The sequence below is a fragment of the Myotis yumanensis genome, unplaced genomic scaffold (genome assembly GCF_028538775.1).
Source record: "Myotis yumanensis isolate MYYU_CA2020_CCGP unplaced genomic scaffold, mMyoYum1.0.hap1 SCAF_10, whole genome shotgun sequence".
NCBI lineage: Eukaryota > Metazoa > Chordata > Mammalia > Chiroptera > Vespertilionidae > Myotis > Myotis yumanensis.
Genome location: NW_027223761.1, coordinates 51,589,071 through 51,608,351, shown reverse-complemented (window position 1 = coordinate 51,608,351; position 19,281 = coordinate 51,589,071). Strand labels below are relative to the sequence as shown.

The window sequence follows — 19,281 nt, the reverse complement described above, 5'->3', positions numbered from 1 at the left end:
TTTTCCCACACCATTTATTGAAGAGACTGTCAACTCCATTTTATACTCTTGCCTCCTTTGTCAAATATTAATTAAGCGTAATGGCTTGGGTTGATTTCTGGGTTCTCTGTTCTGTTCCATTGGTCTATATGTCAGTTCTTGTGCCAATACCAGGCAGTTTTGAGAACAGTGGCTTTGTAATATAGCCACTGATATTGTGATCCCTCCAACTTTGTTCTTCTTTCTCAAGATTGCTGCGGCTATTTGGGATCTTTTTTTTATTCCATATGAATTTTTGGAGAGTTTGTTCTAGGTTTGTGAAATATGCTGTTGGTATTTTAATGGGGATTGCATTAAATCTATAGATTGCTTTGGGTAGTATGGACATTTTAATGAAATTGATTCTACCAATCCATGAACACGTTAATTCTTCCATTTGTTTATATCTTCCTCTATCTCTTTTTTCAGTGTCCTATAGTTTTTGAGTACAGGTCTTTTATCTCCTTAGTTAAGTTTATTCCTAGGTATCTTAATTTTTTTGTGTGTGCAATGGTAAATGGGATTGTTTTTGTTGTTTCTCTTTCTGTGAGTTCATTATTGGTGTATAAAAAAGCCATAGATTTCTGGGTGTTAATTTTGTATCCTGCTACATTGCCAAATTCATTTATTAAATCTAGTAGTTTTTTATGGAGTCTTTAGGGCTTTCTATGTATAAAATCATGTCATCTGCGAATAATAACAGTTTTACTTCTTCTTTTCCAATTTGAATGCCTTTTATTTCTTCTTCTTGTCTGATCTGAGCAATTCTCTTAAACCATTGTGTGTTTTAGTTTCTTTATCAGTGAACTGGGGGTAATAGTCATTGTAATGCTTATTAGCGTCATTATGAAGATTTAATAGGACCAGGTGTATAGTAAGCACTAAGTCAATGCTAGTGCAAAGGAACAACTATTTTTATTACTATATCATATCAGGGAGACGGATTGTTATACCAGGATGTTGTGGCCAAAGCCTGGGTTCAGAATTGATTTTTAAAAAAATATATTTTTTAGTTGTTTTCAGAGAGGAAGGGAGAGGGATAGAGAGATAGGAACATCAACGATGAGAGAGAATTATTGATGGGCTGCCTCCTGCGCGCTCCCCAGTGGGGAGTGAGCCACAACCCAGGCATGTGCCCTTGACCGGAATCGAACCTGGGACCATTTAGTCCACAGGCTGACCCTCTATCCACTGAGCCAAACCAGCCATAGCCAGAACTGATTTTTAAATTGTGAGCTTGTTTCTTCCTGCAGACTGTCATTATAGGGAAAGTACTGACCTCAAGAAACATTCAGTAGTTATACTAGCAGCCTCAGCCTCAGTTGCCCCCATATAAATGAGTTTATGGCCTTATGCAGTGTCTCATGTAGAAATTGTTCGGGAGATGGTATTTGTTAGTGTCCATAAAATAAATAGGAAATATGGTACAGGGGCTATATTGGTGTTGAGTATTTTGGATGGCAGTGGTTGGCAGCGACTCTGTCCTTATTGTCTGATTAGATCACAGCCTTCAAGTCAACAATCCACAGACTAAGTGCTTACCCTTATCAAGTGGGTAATATCTACAAATTATCACGCTTAAGTTGAAGTCTTACATGAAATTGAACCAAATATGCCAATATTTGACTGTGTTTGACTAATTAACATGGCAATTTCATAGGGTTCAACCTTCACATAGTGTTTTGTGCGTTCTATAAGTCTTTAATAAAATAAAAGTATATGAATATCTCTTTTTGAATTACTACAGTCTTTGACTAAGTATGGGACTAATGTTGAGGTTTTGCCGGTATGACTTCAGTATTTTTTGGAAAGCTTTATTTATGTTTTGCTACCAAAATTGTTAAGGAAAGGCATAGAGATATGTAGATATTCTGTTTTGTTTTGTTTTTATGCTAGAGAATAATGCTTGAACTTACAGTCTCTTTGAGATAGAAAGGAACTTTTTTGAACCACCTAAAATAACAACATTCCCTTAGTGAATTTGCCAATATTTTTCCAAAAAAATTTTAAGTGATATTATTTTGGCTTCTACTAGCATATTACTATGCCGTGGTTCTTGTTCCAGCATCTAGAAGGGTTCAGCAATCTGGAGAAGGCGCTGTGTGTAACTTAATAAAGAGTCCAGAGACGAAACATAATTTTGAAAGGCATTATGGGGAGTCAGAGAAAACTTAGCTAAAGAAACTAAGTTCTCCTAATCTCAGGACCCCTTGCTTTTTATTAACACAAATTGTCCTAAGGCCAGGCAGAGATATACACATCAAAGGGTAAGGTTTCCGTATACACAAGCATTGTCAGAATGGGGGAATTAGCCTGCGGCTGTTGAGGTGTTTGGCCAGTAGGAGGCAATAACATGCAGATTGAGATGTCCTTAGCTGTCTATCAGCAAGCAATCATCCCTTTTCAGGTTTGGGGAAATGCCCTTCAGCCACTCCAGATTCAGCCCTTGCTGACATGCTGGAATTGGTTTCGGCATTGGTAGACTTATAAATGGGAACTTCCTTTCTATAGGGTAATTTGATAGGATGTGGCAAAGGCCTTAAAGATGTTTATTTCCTTTGAACCAGTACTTTCTTTCAAGAAAAAAATTAAGGATATATGTAAACATTTATCCCCAAGTATGTTTATTGTAGGCTTATTTGTAATAATGAAAGATTGAGAATGATACAGATGCCCAATTGTAGGGTTTCTTTAATTTTCCTCAACTCTCCATCCTGATTGTTCCTCTCTGGACTCTCATGTTAGTCAGCGTCCTTCTTAAAGTGTGGTGCTCAGAAGCAGACTGAATACTTTAAGGGTGCTCTGACATCACAGTGGACAGCAAGCTGGACAAGGAATTTCTACTATCAGAGGCCAAGTTTAAGACGATGATCTTCTTTCTCTTTGTGTAACTGGAGCTGCCCAAACCCTAAGTATTGTCAAGCGGTGCCGGTCCCCAGCCTTTCTTGTGTCTTTTAAGGAGTGATAGTAACTGCTATTTGTAGAGATGGCTATTCATGGGGACTCCTTTTCTTTGCCTGACAGAGGCCCAGCGTTCTAGTGCTGAGAGGGGATCTGATGCCAACATATGAGTCACGCTCACTTGCGACTGTTCTTTTCCAGAGTTTGAGGCCACTTATTGCTGCACGTCAGCACCGCATTCCCTTGCCCAGTTTGCATTGTCACCCTGCCTCATCTACCATGCTGTGCCTGAACATAATGCTCTTCTCTGCATGCCATGTGTTAACTCTGTGGTTTTTTGCTGCATTTTGAAAGCTGAATCCACCATTGGTGTCCACATATAGGAAAGAATGCTGATCAACTGTTGGAAATAGGTAGTTTAATGAATTCTGTGATTGGTTCTTGATTTCCATATTTTCTTGGTTATTTCTGATTGGTATATTTCTTAGGAACATTTTCTGAGAAAAATGCTATACAATTAGGTATTTTTTTTTTTACTTGCCATGAATAATTGAGAATTGTCAGAATAGTAAAACACTGTTTTGCCTTTTTTTCTTTGACTTGCATTTACTTATTACTTTAGGCTCAGTAGTTTTATGAGGCTCTTAGTTTAGCATAACTCATTTCTTTATGTATACCCTAAACCCATGGTTGGCAAACTGTGGCTCGCGAGCCACATGCGGCTCTTTGGCCCCTTGAGTGTGGCTCTTCCACAAAATACCACGTGCGGGCATGCACATACAGTGTGATTGAACTTCATGGCCCATGCGCAGAAGTCGGTTTTCGGCCTGGGCGAGTCTATTTTGAAGAAGTACTGTTGATATTTGGCTCTATTGACTAATGAGTTTGCCGACCACTGCCCTAAACCTTGGTGTATGGCCTCACAGTTAGTTTTTTAAGGTACAGTATGTCCAGTTATTTGTACATCTTAATTTATGACTTTTCTCACACTCAGTATTACCAAAAACTTGGAAAATGCATACTCCATCTCCCTTTTGGCAAGTCACATTGTAATTAAGCATGTTACAGACTCAGAGAAATCCTCCAGTCAAGAAAGCTTCATGTTTGCTAATACATTTCCTAAAATTTCCCAAAACCTTTTATTTCACACAGTATCATTTAACATTGCATAGAAATATTGTTGTGCTGAATACATTTGCGGAGAGGCATTTAATTTTTTCTGTAATTCATTTTCTCTGTCTCAAGTTTCCCTTTTTTCCAGGCAAGTGTTACTGGAAGCTGGTTGTAGGCAGAACTGTGCTGAGAGACTGTGTTTGCTTGTGGCCACTTACTCCTTTCTCAGTGTCCTCCTTTCCTGACTGGGAGCATATGCCCAGACCGGGTCTGGTTGTTCCTCCTGCCCAGAATCTCTCTCTAAAGTGGGGTAACTGAGTTCCTTTTTTCCAGGCTTTTTCTTTTCTGGATTCATCTATTTTTTTTTTTTGTCAGAACTTGGCTATTATATAGATATTTTATCTGAAATGAGAAAGGACCAGATCACTAAATTCATGTGAAGGTGTTAATAGAAGATGGAAACGTAATGTGTTTTCCTTGCCTTTGGGGCTCTTTGCAGTTTTATAGGGGATACAACCTAAGCTGTGTGACATGAGTGAGATGTATATTTTATGACCAGAGACATCTGGTATTGAATCTAGGTTCTACCATTTACTTGCTGGATGACCTTGAATAAAGTGATTTAACCTAAGAATCAGTTTCTTCATGTAAAATAGTGGACAATAATACATCTGATAGGATTGTTTGAGGCTTAAGTGATGTAATGGTTGTAAACTAGGGCTCAGTAATCAGTAGCAATTGTTGTTGTTGTTATTCAGCTTTGATTCCATTGCCTGTGATTTCCCCCCAACATTTTATTGTGAAAAAAAATTCAGTAAAGTTGAAATAATTGGACAGTGAATACATAAGCCTACCACCTAAGTTCTATAAATAATATTTTGCTTTAATTGATATATTATATCAAATAGATTCACCTGTCATCCTTCTTTTCACCTTATTATTAAATGCATTTTGAAATTAAGTTGAAGACATTTACACACTTCCTAAAATCAGGTTTAATGTCATTAACTAGAGTTCACTATTTGTTTGATTTTTTAAGGTGAAATTTACATACAGTAAGATGTACAAGTTGTAAGTCTACTGTTTGTTGTGTAACCCAGACCCCTAGGAAGATATGGAATATTTACATGCCCTCGAAAGCTTTCCATGCCCCTGTCTTAGATAGTCCCTGCCTTCATTTCCAACCCTGAGAATTGTCTTTGATTTTTAGTACTAAATTTCAGGTACTGAGTATAGTCCAGTGATGGGAGTATTTGGGAGCTGGGGAGCTGCCTGATCTGCTTATCACACCAGTGTGGTTCTCAACCTCCCTAATGCCGCTACCCTTTAATACAGTTCCTCATGTTGTGGTGACCCCCAACCATAAAATTATTTTCGTTGCTACTTCATAACTGTAATTTTACTACTATTATGAATCGTAATGTAAATATCTGATATGCAGGATGTATTTTCATTGTTCACGACCCACAGGTTGAGAACTGCTGCTAGACATTGAAGCATGGTATAGTTTTTCCATATGAAATTTTATAAATTTTGTGTTTTTATAAAATTGTAGTCATTCATTCAGCAAACATTTCATTACTAGATATCTTGCTTAAGTAAGTGGTGAGGGAGACACTCTGGAATCAATGAGTGCTGTACAGCATTACAAGGGCTCTGATAAGAAAAGGCACAGGGCATAGTGAAGCCTGAAGGAGGGAGTGACTTAGTTCTCCTGACTTGAGGGACATAGGCAATGATGGCCTCATAGGGGAGGTGATACTTGAGCTGAGAATTGTGGAAGATGAATTGGTGTTTGCCAGCTTAGGTGAATTGGAGAGAGGGAGAAGGGATGTGCAAAAGCAAAGAGGAGGGAAAGAGCTTAGTGGGCTGGAAATGGTTTTTCTAGGCTGCAGCAAAGGTTGCAGGAGTTAAAGCTAGAGTGGTAGGTAGGGAGGACTTTGCATGCTATGCAAATGACTTTGGTTTACTTCTATAGTTTAGGGAGTAGTTAAAAGGTTTATTAATCTGTTAAGGGGATTATACTCAAAAGATAGAAATTGTCAAGTAGTTAAATGCTTACCTTTTATGATCAAATTAAAGTCCTATGTCTTTTGTTTTATTATACTATAACTAGAGGCCTGGTGCATGAAATTTGTGCGGGGGGGGGGGGGGCTCCCCTCAGCCCAGCCTATACCCTCTCTAATCCGGGACATCCCTCTCACAATCCAGGACCGCTGGCTCCTAACTGCTCACCTGCCTGCCTGCCTGGTCGCTCCTTACTGCTCCCCCCCGCCCCCTCGCCCCGGCTGGCCTGATTGCCACATGCAGCCTGCTGTTCATTTGTTTGGTCGTCCCTCACTAAACCCCCTGCCGGCCTTGCCACCCCACGCAGCCTGCTGTTTGGTTGTCCCTCCAGTTGTTTTGGTTGTGATGGCCCCTGGCTTTTTATATATTAGGATTTATATTTATGTTCTGACTCTTCTTTTTATTTCTCTAAAATGACAGGTGGTGTGCCAGTATTTGAAAAATCCCAATTTATCTGATAAAAAGTTGCTGCAGAATATTTTCCAAGCTCTGAATGTATATTACAATTATTCAGGCCAGGCGAGATGCCTGAATATGTCAGAGACATCAACTAGCAGTCTGGGATCCCTGGGTTGGAGCTATCAGGTAAGTGTGTATAATTTCTCCAAGTGGAACTTACTTTTCATTGATATGGCTGGCTGCAACAGAGTTCACAAGATTTTATCACCTAACCTGGGTCTCAGTGTGGTCTCACTCTGAAGCCATGATAAGTTTCCTCATTCATTCATTCACTCATGTATTTAATCATCGCCAAATATATTCTGTGTACTTATCATCCGTTAGGCACCCTTCTAGGCTCCAAAGATACAAAGATAAGTAAGACATGATCGATCTTACCATCAAATGTAGCTTGTTGAAAAAGAAGTGCAACTAATATTATAATAGGTCTTGATAAGTCCTATAAAGGAAACATTTTATGGACACATAAATGAAGGGGAGTCTAACTTGATCCCTCTGAGATTTTGTTCTTTCATCTGTACAATGAGAGTAATAAGAATAAGAATACTTTCCAGAGTTGTTTTGAAGATTCAGTATGATAATAGATGTGAAAAAACAAACAAACCAGTTTACAAAGAAGGAATATATAGCTCTAACTTCTGTGATTTCTCAACTGAGCCTTTCCAGGAGCAATGAGAGGTGGTATGACACAGAGAGGTAAAGAGCAGGAACTCTGAAGCCAGACTGCCTGAGTTCAAACTCTGGCTTTGTTGCTTACTAGTGTATGACTTTGGACAAATTTATTTAATTTCTTTGTGCCTTATTTTTTCACTAGACTCTTATGGGTTGCTTTCTCAGGCCTGCACAGAAATCGTCATGCCCTTTTGTACCAATGGTATTGATGACATGTTTGAACCTCATCCGTGGGACTTGAAGGCATTTTCAGATGAATGTTTTAAACAGTGGGGTGTGAAACCAAGGCCCTCCTGGATCACTTCTATGTATGGAGGCAAAAACATCAGTTCCCACACGAACATCATTTTCAGGTGAGTTATTGCTGTTCCAAAGAAAAACTTTGTTGTTGGAGACATTTGTAGAATAGCTGAGAAAATAGAGCCAGGAAAAATGTTGGACAATAAAATAATATAGAATACAACCAATGGTATCTTGTTTACCTATTACTTGAAAGATAGAGGATGCTGGGAGCATTTGAGATCTTGCTTCCAGGCATGTCACCAGTTTGGCTCAAATAAACTCTTCTAAAAATTCCCTAAAAAGGAAGAGGAGGAGGAAGAGAAGGAGGAGGAGGCGGAGGAGGAGGGGGAGGAGGAGGAGAAGAAGGAGAAGAAGGAGAAGGAGAAGAAAAAGAAGACAGAAAGAGGATGCAGAGTAGAGATATGATTTTACATTCTATTACCACCATGGTTAAAGGCTTAAAAACAGCGCAGCAAGAAAATGAAAATATTCTTAAAAATTCCTCAGCACAAAATGAAGCATCATTTGTTCACAAGTTGCCTTACTTTTGTTACTATTGTTATTAATGGTAATAAAAATTTTTTAGTATCCATTCAACAAATACTTTTAAAGTACCTAATCTGTTCTGTTTCAGAAACTATATCAGGAACTTTAAATAAATTACCAAAATTTGAACCCTTACAACAATCTTGTGAAGTAGTTGTTATAGTTCCTTTTTCCTGAGGAGGAAAGTGAGGGTCACTGTGTTCAGTCACTTGCTAAAGTTCATCCAGCTTTATTTTAGTTACTAATAAAACCAGATTTCAACCTTGGCCTTATTGACCACAAAAATCCTGTTTGTTCGTCTACATAGTACTGCTCTTATGGTGACATATGTGGTATTGGTTCACATCAGAGTTATTTGAGTAGACTCTGAGTGTATCTGATTGCCACTTCAAAATTTCCTTGTTTTGGCTTATACATCAGGCTGACAGCTATTAAGAATAGCAACTAGTTAATAAAAAATGTATTTCCAAATCGATATGGAAATAGTAGAGAGATACCTATACACATCTCTTAACCTGGAGCTATTGTATAAGTACAAATGTCATTCTTTTACAAGCTTTTATAGACAGAGTTAAATTTGATCTTCGGGACATGCTCAATAGCTTTTAGGAATAAGGAGTGCTGTTTTGACCAAAGGATCACTGCTTGGGTTTAGACCCATAACACTGCTCACTTTGCAATCTAGTTTATTGGGTTGATGCTATTTTCTGATCCAGCAGAGTACCTACCCAAAATAAAAGGTGAAACACTTGAATGGAAAACTTAAAGATTCTTTTTGTTTAATTTCCTTAAGTCGTGTTCCTTGTGCTCAATAGGATTCTTCACAGCTATAGTCTTCGGCTCAGCCTTATAAAAGTGGCATTTGTACAAATAAATCTATTTAGAGCATTTAAGGAAATGGTGCCAAGTTTGGGTGTTTGAAATTAGGGAAATGTAAAAGGACTGAGAGGACTGAAGAAAGTTTAAGTAAAACCTAGGGTCTCCAAGCTTATCTTTGTTCCTCAGAGAAGAAAGTACTTTGTCAATTTTTTTGTTTTTCTTTAGGAGCTAATCTCTATGTAGTATTTACATGGATTCCTCTTGCATGATAACATTCCGAGGTCACCCTTCCTTGCTTTGAGCTTACAAAGCTGAAGTTCAAGTTGAATTATAAAGTGGAGTCTGTATGAACATTTTAATATATGAGTTTTGTTCAAATACATTTTCCTTCTTTATTGGGTTCAACTATTACAGATATGTATTTTAGTTATCCATTTGTCCTGTTATATTATTTTCTTCAGGCCATCAAAATAACAATCATCATCATCATCATCACTGGGAGGGGGATAGATTTTTTGTGAGAAAAATTTGGGCGAAAGAACTGAAACACATAGGTGGAAATTATAAAACTTTTAGTTCAGTATAAAAAAGGACTTTCTAACAGTTTATTATAAAAACAGACTTTCTGCCCCCATGAGATTGTGAACTTCTTAATGGCAGAGACTGTCTTGATCATCTCTGTGCCTTTAGCACCTGCTACTGGGACTGGCACATAATGAATGTGCAATAAGTGTATTGATGAGGATGAGGAATGACATATGAAGCTCAGGAAGGCTTCAGAGGCATGTGCAAGTTTAAAAGCAGGACTGTGTGAAGATGCTGGTATATCTTTCTGCCATGGGAAGTCTACGTTTAAAAGAAATATTTTTCCATATGTTGCTAGGTGAAAAATCCAGTGCAAAAAAATTTAGGTTATTTAAAAATTCAGAATTCTCCTGTTTTTCTGAAGGAAGCACATTCCCAAAGTAAAGGAGCAGCCTTAGGTGTTTCTGTTCTGTGTACTTTGTGGCTACCAGCTAGGAAACATTTCTGGTCAATGAGTGAGAAAATGTCCAAGGAACCATGTGAAAATATCTTTATGTTCATGCTTCTCTCCTCAGGTTGCCTCACACAAATCCAAGCATGACTGCTTCTCTGATTGGAAAGTTCAGTCTGTATTTGTTGGATTGATGATTTGCAGGTTAAGAACTTGGGCTTTGAAGTCAGAGAGACCTGGGTGCTATTTTTCCTTTTTCACCAAGTTAGCTGTCTAGCCTCAGGCAGATTGCCAATTTATATAATTAGAAAACTGGTGCATGAATTTGTGCACATTGAAAGGAAATTAATTAGAAGAAATATTTTGGAGGCCAGGGAGGGACTGAGGGAGGGCTCCAGGGCGTGTCCAGCCCGTCTTACCCAGTCCTGATTGGCCGGACCCCAGCAGCAAGCTAACCTACCAGTTGGAGCATCTGCCCTCTGGTGGTCAGTGTGTGTCATAGTGACTGGTCGAGCTGTCGGTTGGTTGACCAATCATTTGGACACTTAGCATATTAGGCTTTTATATATATAGAAAGTGACTTCCTGACAGGTTTATTTCAGGGAGTAGGTAGACTGTTATGGAAGGGAGCACTGTGAGGGCAGAGATTTTTGTCTGTTCACTGCTGAATTCCCTATGCCCAGTCAGTGCTTGCCACAGAGTAGGCACTCCATAAACATTTGCTGAATGAATGAAGAGTCAAGAAATAGTAGCTATTAATGGTTTCATTTCAGCAGTTTTTTTCCATAGTGGTTTTGTTGGAAGGATTAATTTTCCCCCCATCCTTAATTGGTAAGAAATTATGTTACCCCAATGGTCATTCTCAGTTATTTAAATATAAATCTGAAAGGGAATTCCTGAGAAGCTGATTAGTTTAACATAATTTTTCAGGCAAATTAATTGTTGCCAGCAATTAAGTGAGGCTCACTGTTGGAAATTTTATCCAGGCAATTAGATTTTCTCATGAAAGCTATTATTACTTTTTTTTTTTCTTTGTAAATTTCCCAGTGACTGGTTTAGCTTTCTCATGTCTAGGACCAAGAAATTCAAGTCCATGTGCATCTTAGGTCGCTCAGCAACTCCAAACAATGTTGCTATGTCACTAGGCTGATTCAGATGACCTTTTAAATCAAATGCAGTTTGCTTATTATGTGGCTGTTAGGATGGCTTTTTTGTTTTGCAAATAATGGAGAGTTTCCTAATCGGGTTGGTCCTGTCAAATTGAAATAATGATAAAGGCTATTTGTTCACTCAAGAGAATCTAACCCCTTGTGTAGTTTACTTTAAAAATATATTTGGTAGTTGAAAACTAAGGATCCTATTTTGCATGTGAGTTTTGCCTTTTGTTTTTAATAAAACCAAAAAAATACATTTTTGGATTGATTCTCCCCCCCTTCCCCAGCATGATGTTATTAAGTTGAAATTGAAATTTCTTTTTCTTACGAAAAGTGAAAATTTGTGGTGAGAATTTAAAGTTGCATTTCAAACACATATATATTTAATGTACCTAACTGCATATTTTTCATTTAATTTGTACATTTGCCTAGAAAAAACTGATTGCATTAGTTTTCTGACCCAATTTCTATGAGAAATGGTTTCACGTTCCTTTTCATGATTCATATACTTCTCAGAAGTAGTAACACTTCTCAGGCTACAAAATATGATAATAATTATAATGCTGCACATTTATGTGATATTTTATAGTTTATAACTTTCATATATAATATTTAACTTGGACCCTACAATACCTCTATGAGGGAAGGACATTATCTTTAAAAATTTTTTTGGGGGGGTAATGCATGTTGGAATTGAGGGTCATAGGGGTCAGATGACTTACCCCAAATCATGTGGCTAATAAGGGTATAAAAACTTAGACCTGCTGACTTAGTTAATTATTCTTGCCACTGCTGCACACAGGTGAAGTCAGTCTCTATATTTATATTAATCACTTATAATAACTCTGCTTTGTCATGTAAAAAGTACTGAAGTGATTACACGTTCCTGACCTTGTATACATGTATTTGTAGATCTCTTTTGATTAGGGCATCTGGTATCTGGCCAAAGACAACTAGACATTCACATTCTTTTTTCATTCATTCAGTAAACATTTGCATGGCTCCTATGAGTACCAGATGCTGAAGCTACTGTAATAACCAAAGCAGACAAAAATTCCTGCCCTTGGGCAGTTCTAGTTTGAGAGATAGATAATAAACAAAATAGCACCTGTAAGTATGTTAGGAGATACATGCTAAGGAGGAAAAATAAACCAGGGAAGAGGGCTGTGAAATGGGGGTATAAGAGAGGCAGTTTGAAATTTTAGATGGGAATGAGCAAGGAAGACTTGACCAGGGGTGACTTTTGGAAAATGATCTGGCAGGAGTACCTAGATAGCTATGAGTGTGGTGGGGTAGGAACACTCCACAAAGAGGAATTAGCAAGGGCAAAGGCCTTGAGAGGTAAATGTGCTCAGCATGTTCTCCTCCAGGGACAGGAAAGAGGTCAGTGTGGCTGGAGTAGTTAATGAGAGACTTGTAGGTCCTAGTAAGGTCTTTGATTTTTACTTTGAATGAGATGGGAAAACTTGGAATGTTTTGAGCAAAGGAGTGACATAATCTGATTCAGGTTTTAATAGGATCAAATTTAATAGGATCAAAGCCACAATAAGATTCATTTCCTACCCTACCGATAGTAGGGAGATAAGAGTAGTGAGAAAGGTCAGTAAAGGCTAGTCAGGCTAGAGGTAATGGAGACTTGGATCAGAGTGGTGACAGTGAATATGGTGAGAGGTCTTGAAATTCTGGATATATTTGTATATGTAGTTGACAAGATTTGTTGACAGATTGGGTGAGAAATAAATAGATTAAAGAGTGACACCAACTTTTTTGGCCTGAGCAACTAGGACAAGGTGCCATTGACAGAGATGAAAGAACATACATAAAAATGTCCTGTTATTTCAAGTCATAGGGAGATAAAGATTTTCCAAGAGGTGCCATATAAGGGGAAAGTGATCTAATACCTACAATGCCATGGACCAGATACATAAATCCAGGTATTTTGGTCCCTATTTTATATTGAGAATAAGCTTCCATGAGATTAGGAAGATGAGAGGCTGATTTGGGACTGGAACCCAGGTGTGTCTGATCCCAAAGTTCATGCTCTTTTTACTGTGCACCACACAAGTCAAGAAGTTATGTGCTGCTGATTTCCAACAGCAGTCACATGTCCGTGAAATGTAATGTAGTATAAAACAAAGTACTGGATTAGGGCTATAAAAACTATGCTTGTATATCAGATTTGCCATTGCTAGCTCAATGAGTTGGGTGTTAGTTTTCTTACCTATAAAAGAATTATCATTAAACCTACCTCACAAGATTGTTATAAGGGTCAAATGTGAAAGACTTTGTAAACTCTAAACCAGTCTATACATGTGTGGAGTTAATAATACCAGGGAACAATTACGTTTACAATAATGTCAAGAATGAAATATTTAGGAATAAGCTTAACAGAAAAAGTGTGACATGTATATACTGAAAACTACAAAAAAATTGTTGGAAGAAATTAAAGGTCTAAATAATGGAAAGACATTTCATATACTTATGGAAGAAGTAGTATTGCTAAGATGTCAGTACTCCACAAACTGATCTACAGATTCAGTAATCCCTACAAAGATCCCAGCTGTTTCTTTTTTCAGAAATTGACAAACTCAATAAAAAATGCAAGGGACCTAGAATAGCCAAAACAATCTTGTAAAGGAAAAACAAATATGAAGAACTCATACTTTCTGGTTTTGAACTCATACTTTCTGGTTTCAAAGTTGTTATAAAGCTACTATAATCAATACAGTGTGACACTTGCATAAAGAGACATGTAGACCAGTGGAAGATAATTGATAATCCAGAAGTCAACCTTTATATATATGGTCACTTGATTTTCAGACAAGAATGCCAATATAGTTCATTGGGGAAAGAATAGGCTTTTCAAGAAATGGTACTGGGAAAACTGGATATTCACATGCAAAACAATGAAGTTGGATCCCTATTTTGTACCATATCAAAATATTAACTCAGAATGGATCAAATGATTTAATTGATGACCCAGTTTAAAAATTGGGGAGTGCAAATCTAAGCCACAATAAGACTCATTTCCTACCCACATAAGATGGCTGTAATTAGAGGATGAGGGGATAGGTGAAAAAGGTGAAGGGAAGTATAGTCAATAAAACTATTGTGATAAGTTTGCACGGTGATAGGTGATTACCAGAATGAGTGAGGTGATCACTTTGAAAGGTATAGAATGTTGAATTGCTATATGTACACCTGAAACTTATATAACTAATGTAACATTGTATACCAACTATAATTAAGTTTAAAAAAGTAAAAAACAAAAACATAAGTGTTGGCAAGGGTATAAAAAAGTTGGAACCCTCATATGTTGCTAATGGGAAATGTAAAATGGTGCAGTCACTTTGGAAAACAGTTAGGCAGTTCTTCACAAGGTTAAGTCACCATATATACCAGAAATTCCATACTTAGGTCAGCCTGTACCCAAGAGAAATGAAAACATGTATCCATGCAAAAACTTGTATATGAATGTTCATTGGAGCAATATACACAATAGAAAAAAAAAGTGGGGACAACACAAATGTACTTCGGATGAATGGATAAATAAAATGTGGCATATTCATACAATGGAATATTATTTGGCAATAAAAAGGCATAATGTACTGATACATACTGCAACATAGATGAAACCTGAAAACATTATGCCACAGTGAAAGAAGCCAATCATAAAATACCACCTATTATATAATTCCATTTACTAGCATATGAAATGTCCATATTAGACAAATCCATAGATACAAAGAGCAGGTTAGTGGTTGCCTGTAGCTGAGTGAGGGAGTTTGAGGGAGGGGAATAGGGATTATTAGTTACCAATAGCTAATAATGGGTTTCTTTTCAGGATGAAAATGTTCTAAAATTGTGATAATGATTACAAAACTCTGAATATACTAAAAACCATTGAATTCTACATTTAAATGGGTAACTTGTGGTGAAATATATCTCAACAAAGCTGTGAAATATCATTAGGGATGCTGCCTGTGATTGTATTGGATTTTTACTAAGCTAAACTAAATAGCCTGCTTCAGGGATTGATCCTGTTTACAGTGAAAAGTGTTGTATGAACCAGCCAAGATGAATAACTTACTAGCATTTCTGTAGCTTTAAAGCCAATGTAAAATGGGAGTCTTTGAATAATGACCAAATTTTCTGGTTCAGATTTGGAGGAAATTTTTCAGTTCAATCACCCTATTTCCCAAAGTACTGTATTACAAAGAAAGTAGTGTATGAAAAATGAAGGGTTGGCTTTTTTTTTTAAGAGCTAAAAGATAATTATCATTTCAAATATGAGAGTTTTTATTTATCACTTTCATAGTTGGCTCCTGGAAAGTGGCATTAATTGAGGAACTGCAATGTGCCTGACACTTGTGCTTATTAAATATACCCACAGTACTATCTTGTTTAATCCATACAACAACCTTATGAGATCGGCCTTGTTAGCTCTCTTTTATAGAGGAGGAAGGTCATATGGCTTTTGAGTGATGAAACTGGGATTGGAATTTAGGTTTTTAAATTCCACTTTCCAGTACAACCTGGGTTGACTCATGGGGTACCACCTTCATTCTTTGGTCCTATTTCTTTCCTTAAAAAATTATATATATATAAATAATTGATGTCAGAGAGGATAGGAGGAGAGAGAGATAGAAACATTAATGATGAGAGAGAATCATTGGAATCTTTGATGGCTGCCTCCTGTACATCCTCCAGTGGGGATCGAGCCTGCAACCTGGGCATATGCCTTGACTAGTCATCGAACCATGACCTCCTGGTTCACAGATTGACACTCAACTACTAAGCCGTGCCTGCTGGGCTGGTCCTATTTTTTGTACTTGGTTTTAGAAATATTGTAGAACTCCAGTATGAATCACATTTCTATAGACAGATTCAATCAGATCAAATCCCCCATTTATATATAAGCTTGTAATTTTAGTTATTGTGCATAAAGTAGGTTTCTTCTATCTTATCTGGATATAGGTATGAAAAACTAACAATCTTATTTTTTCTTCTTTCCCTCGCATAGCAATGGTGATCTAGACCCCTGGTCAGGAGGTGGAGTAACCAAGAACATCACAAACACCTTGGTTGCCATCATTATCCCAGAAGGGGCCCATCATCTAGATCTCCGAGCCAACAATGCCTTTGACCCTATGACTGTGCTATTAGCCCGCACCTTGGAAGTTAAATACATGAAGCAGTGGATTAGAGATTTCTATGCCTCTCCAAGAAAGAAGCACTGAGCAACTTTTGATCATTTTCAGTTTCTTTTATGTTCATTCCACCCACATTCCCATTCACTTTGGTTTTCTACGCATATCTACTTTCCCTTTTTTATCATTAGATTTGGTGGGGCAAAAATTTGAGATAGAAGAGAGGGTGATGGTGGTGACAGCAGCCACCCCACACCCCAGGTTCTAGCCATCTTTGCACCTCACCTCTTCCAGGAAGAATTTTTTTGTGACAGCTGTCCCTCACCATCAGTGGCCCTCATAACTGGAGCAGAGTTCCTGACTGCCTTTCACAAGAAGTTAGAGTCAGTTCCTTTGTTTCTCTGCAAGCAGGGATTTCTTTTGCTTTTGAGACAAGTCTCTGGCTCATTTATTATTCCAGACCCCTGCCCTCCCAAAAGAAAAAGCAGAAAATAGATAAAAATGATGTAATTGCAGCTGATAGGAAGGGTGTCCGATGCCAATCCAGGATAAAGGAGCTGTTTCTTTTGTAGATTTACAGGCTTTGAACTGTGCTGTAAATAAAGAATAAGGCTGGACCTTATACCTGTGTGTTGCTCCTTAAGCTCAGTCCAGCTGTGGGGAATGCTGTGTGCACTGGGCTTGGCTGTTTTTGGAATGTCCTTTAATTTTCTCTTTTCCATTTGGCAGCTCTTCTTAGTTCTGGGATATTTGCCACTGTGGTACTGCCAGTAAGAAATCTGGCCTGTTTCTGCTCCATTTCTCTTTGTTCCTAAGGTCAGTTTTGTGGTAATTTGGTTCCATGTTGCCAGTTTAGGAAAATAACCCTGTTTTGCTTCATTTTACATCAGAGCAAGCTTTTATATGCTATGGTCACTGATGATACTTCAGTAAGAAGCCTTTAAAAATTGATTAATCAGCTATTCAGAAGGTAGAATGTAGTGATGTTCAGCATTTTTTAAAATTGTATTTTCTGGTAGTCGTTGCAGCTGCCATTCAAGCCAGAAGTGTCAGGACACTAAGAGGCAGGTGCACGAGAACTTTTCTGTATGGCGTGCAAAAGACAAGCTGACTAATTCATGCGGGCAGCATATTTGACATTAATAAATGGCCAAGCCGTTACTACTGCCAAAGGGTTGGCTTCTTTTAAGCAGTTCTTACACTGAAACCTTTCTTCAGAAGAGCTTTTCTAGGATAACAAATAGTGTTGGATCAAAACCTTTTGGGGACACAGAGAGAGAGAGACGAACAGTTTCTACTGTTGAAAGAGTTCTTCCCCCTTGTTTCTTTTTATTTTTCCTCAAAACATTTTTTTCTTCACCTTGCCTTGAGAGCGTTTTCTGCTTTTTAAAAACTGTGCCTTGATCATTTCTAAAGTACTTATTTTTTAAAAGAATGCATGTATAAAGTTTAATTCTTGGGTGAGGGATTGAAATATTTCCCTTATTTTCCCTGGCATCCGGGAGATACAGAAAAATCTTTGTCTGGTTTCAGAAGCCTTCAGTTCTCATTGTAATGAGTTGTCCATCAAAGCATTTGGTCACTACTTTCATTTCAACATCAGAGAAAAGTCTGCTGATGTGGGAATTTAAGAGTCAAAACAATACTAGTTTCTAGTTCTTACTCTTTGTCAACTAACAAGTTATATAATGCAAGGTTTATGGGCTTTCTAGATGATATTCTTACTATTTATTTTAGGATACTGTTGATTTTAGGGTGTTTTCCTCGAAACCTTTTTACTTGTTTAAAATCTTTAAGATACTTTGCCACTTCATATCATATTAATTCTTTGGGTGAATCGAATTTTTGTAAAGAAAATAATTGCCAAAAAAAGAGACTACTTTTCTGCAATTATAATTTGGTCTTCTGTATGTGGTTGTTTTTTTTTTCTATGTACATTTCATGACAGATGGCAACCATAATTGAAGTTAGCCTAATTAGAATATGCTGAAATTTACTTTTAAATTGAAAAAGAATTAGAACATCAAATAAACCTTATTTAAAGCATCCCTCTAATTAATAGATGATGCTTTTGAAAGACCAGGAAAGAGAGACAAAGAGAGATGGGGTAGTTTTTATTTTGTTTTTGTTACTTTAACTACATACAGTCAATGGTTAAAACGAAGGAAAATTAAGGATCTTTCTTAAGGGTTCTGTATAATCAAGAGATTATCCAGAGGAGGCAATGTCTAGTCTAGCGTATTAGCAAAGGCACTTCAGATCCTCAGTCCAATTCCATCATTTGTAGGTAGATGGCATTGTTGCACAGAGAGAAATAACTTGTATAATGTCTCACAGCTCATCTTTGGCGACACTAGGCCACCTTGAATGCAGGTTGGTTTGTTGTTTTCATTTTATTGGTGTAAATTAACCTTTGGATTAAAAAAATAAAACCTCACCAATTTAAGCAAAAGCGGGAATTTATTGAAACCGCAGGAATAGCTCCAGGACTTGGGTAATTAGGAATCGTGAGGGAATGGAACTGGGGTCTTGAAAGTCATTAAAAGTCAAGACTGCTATTTCTCTCTCTCTCTCACTTGGAACAGAGGTCACCAGTTTTCAGCCTGTGGGGGAGATGTGCTCCTCAGATGTTTAGTTTGGCTAGCAGTCTAAAGTGTGCGTGTGCATCAGAGTTACCTGGAGGGCTTCCTAAAACAGTGATTGATAAGCCCCACCCCAGAGTTTGTAGTGAATAAGTCTTAGAGTGGGTCTTCGCAAGTTGCATTTCTAACAATTCCCCAGGTGATGCTGAGTGTTAGGTCACACTTTGAAAATTACTGGTTGAAAGAATTCTGAATTCCAGTTTCTTCAAACAGGGCATGCCCCTTTAGTTCACCTCACTCCTGTTGTCCTGCCTGATCCCATTTGAGTATGGGAGCCCTGCTCATCATTTCTCTTCCCATTGCTCCTCTAGTCTCTCTGCAGACCAATTTCCTCTTCTTTGCTTGCACAGGGCCCATGGTGACTTCCCAAAATGGTATCCTCAGGTACGAGAGGCTACACCACCTCACAAGCCCACAAGTCTCAGGTGGTTAGGAAGGGGCAAGGTCATAAAAACATGGCATTAGAGACACTATTTGGGATG

General features: G+C 37.7%; 1 protein-coding gene across 3 annotated transcripts in view; it reads left to right on the top strand.

Annotated features, from left to right (window-relative positions):
- Positions 1 to 16,779, top strand: part of PRCP (prolylcarboxypeptidase) — a 67,770-nt gene extending 50,991 nt beyond the window's left edge. For all 3 annotated transcript variants that reach the window (XM_070425721.1, XM_070425719.1, XM_070425720.1), the window contains exons 8-10: positions 6,520 to 6,684; positions 7,396 to 7,583; positions 16,031 to 16,779. In XM_070425721.1, the coding sequence (XP_070281822.1) occupies positions 6,520 to 6,684; positions 7,396 to 7,583; positions 16,031 to 16,247 (570 nt within the window). In that variant the 3' untranslated portion in view covers positions 16,248 to 16,779. The remainder of the gene's footprint in view (positions 1 to 6,519; positions 6,685 to 7,395; positions 7,584 to 16,030) is intronic.
- The last annotated feature ends 2,502 nt before the right edge of the window (positions 16,780 to 19,281 follow it).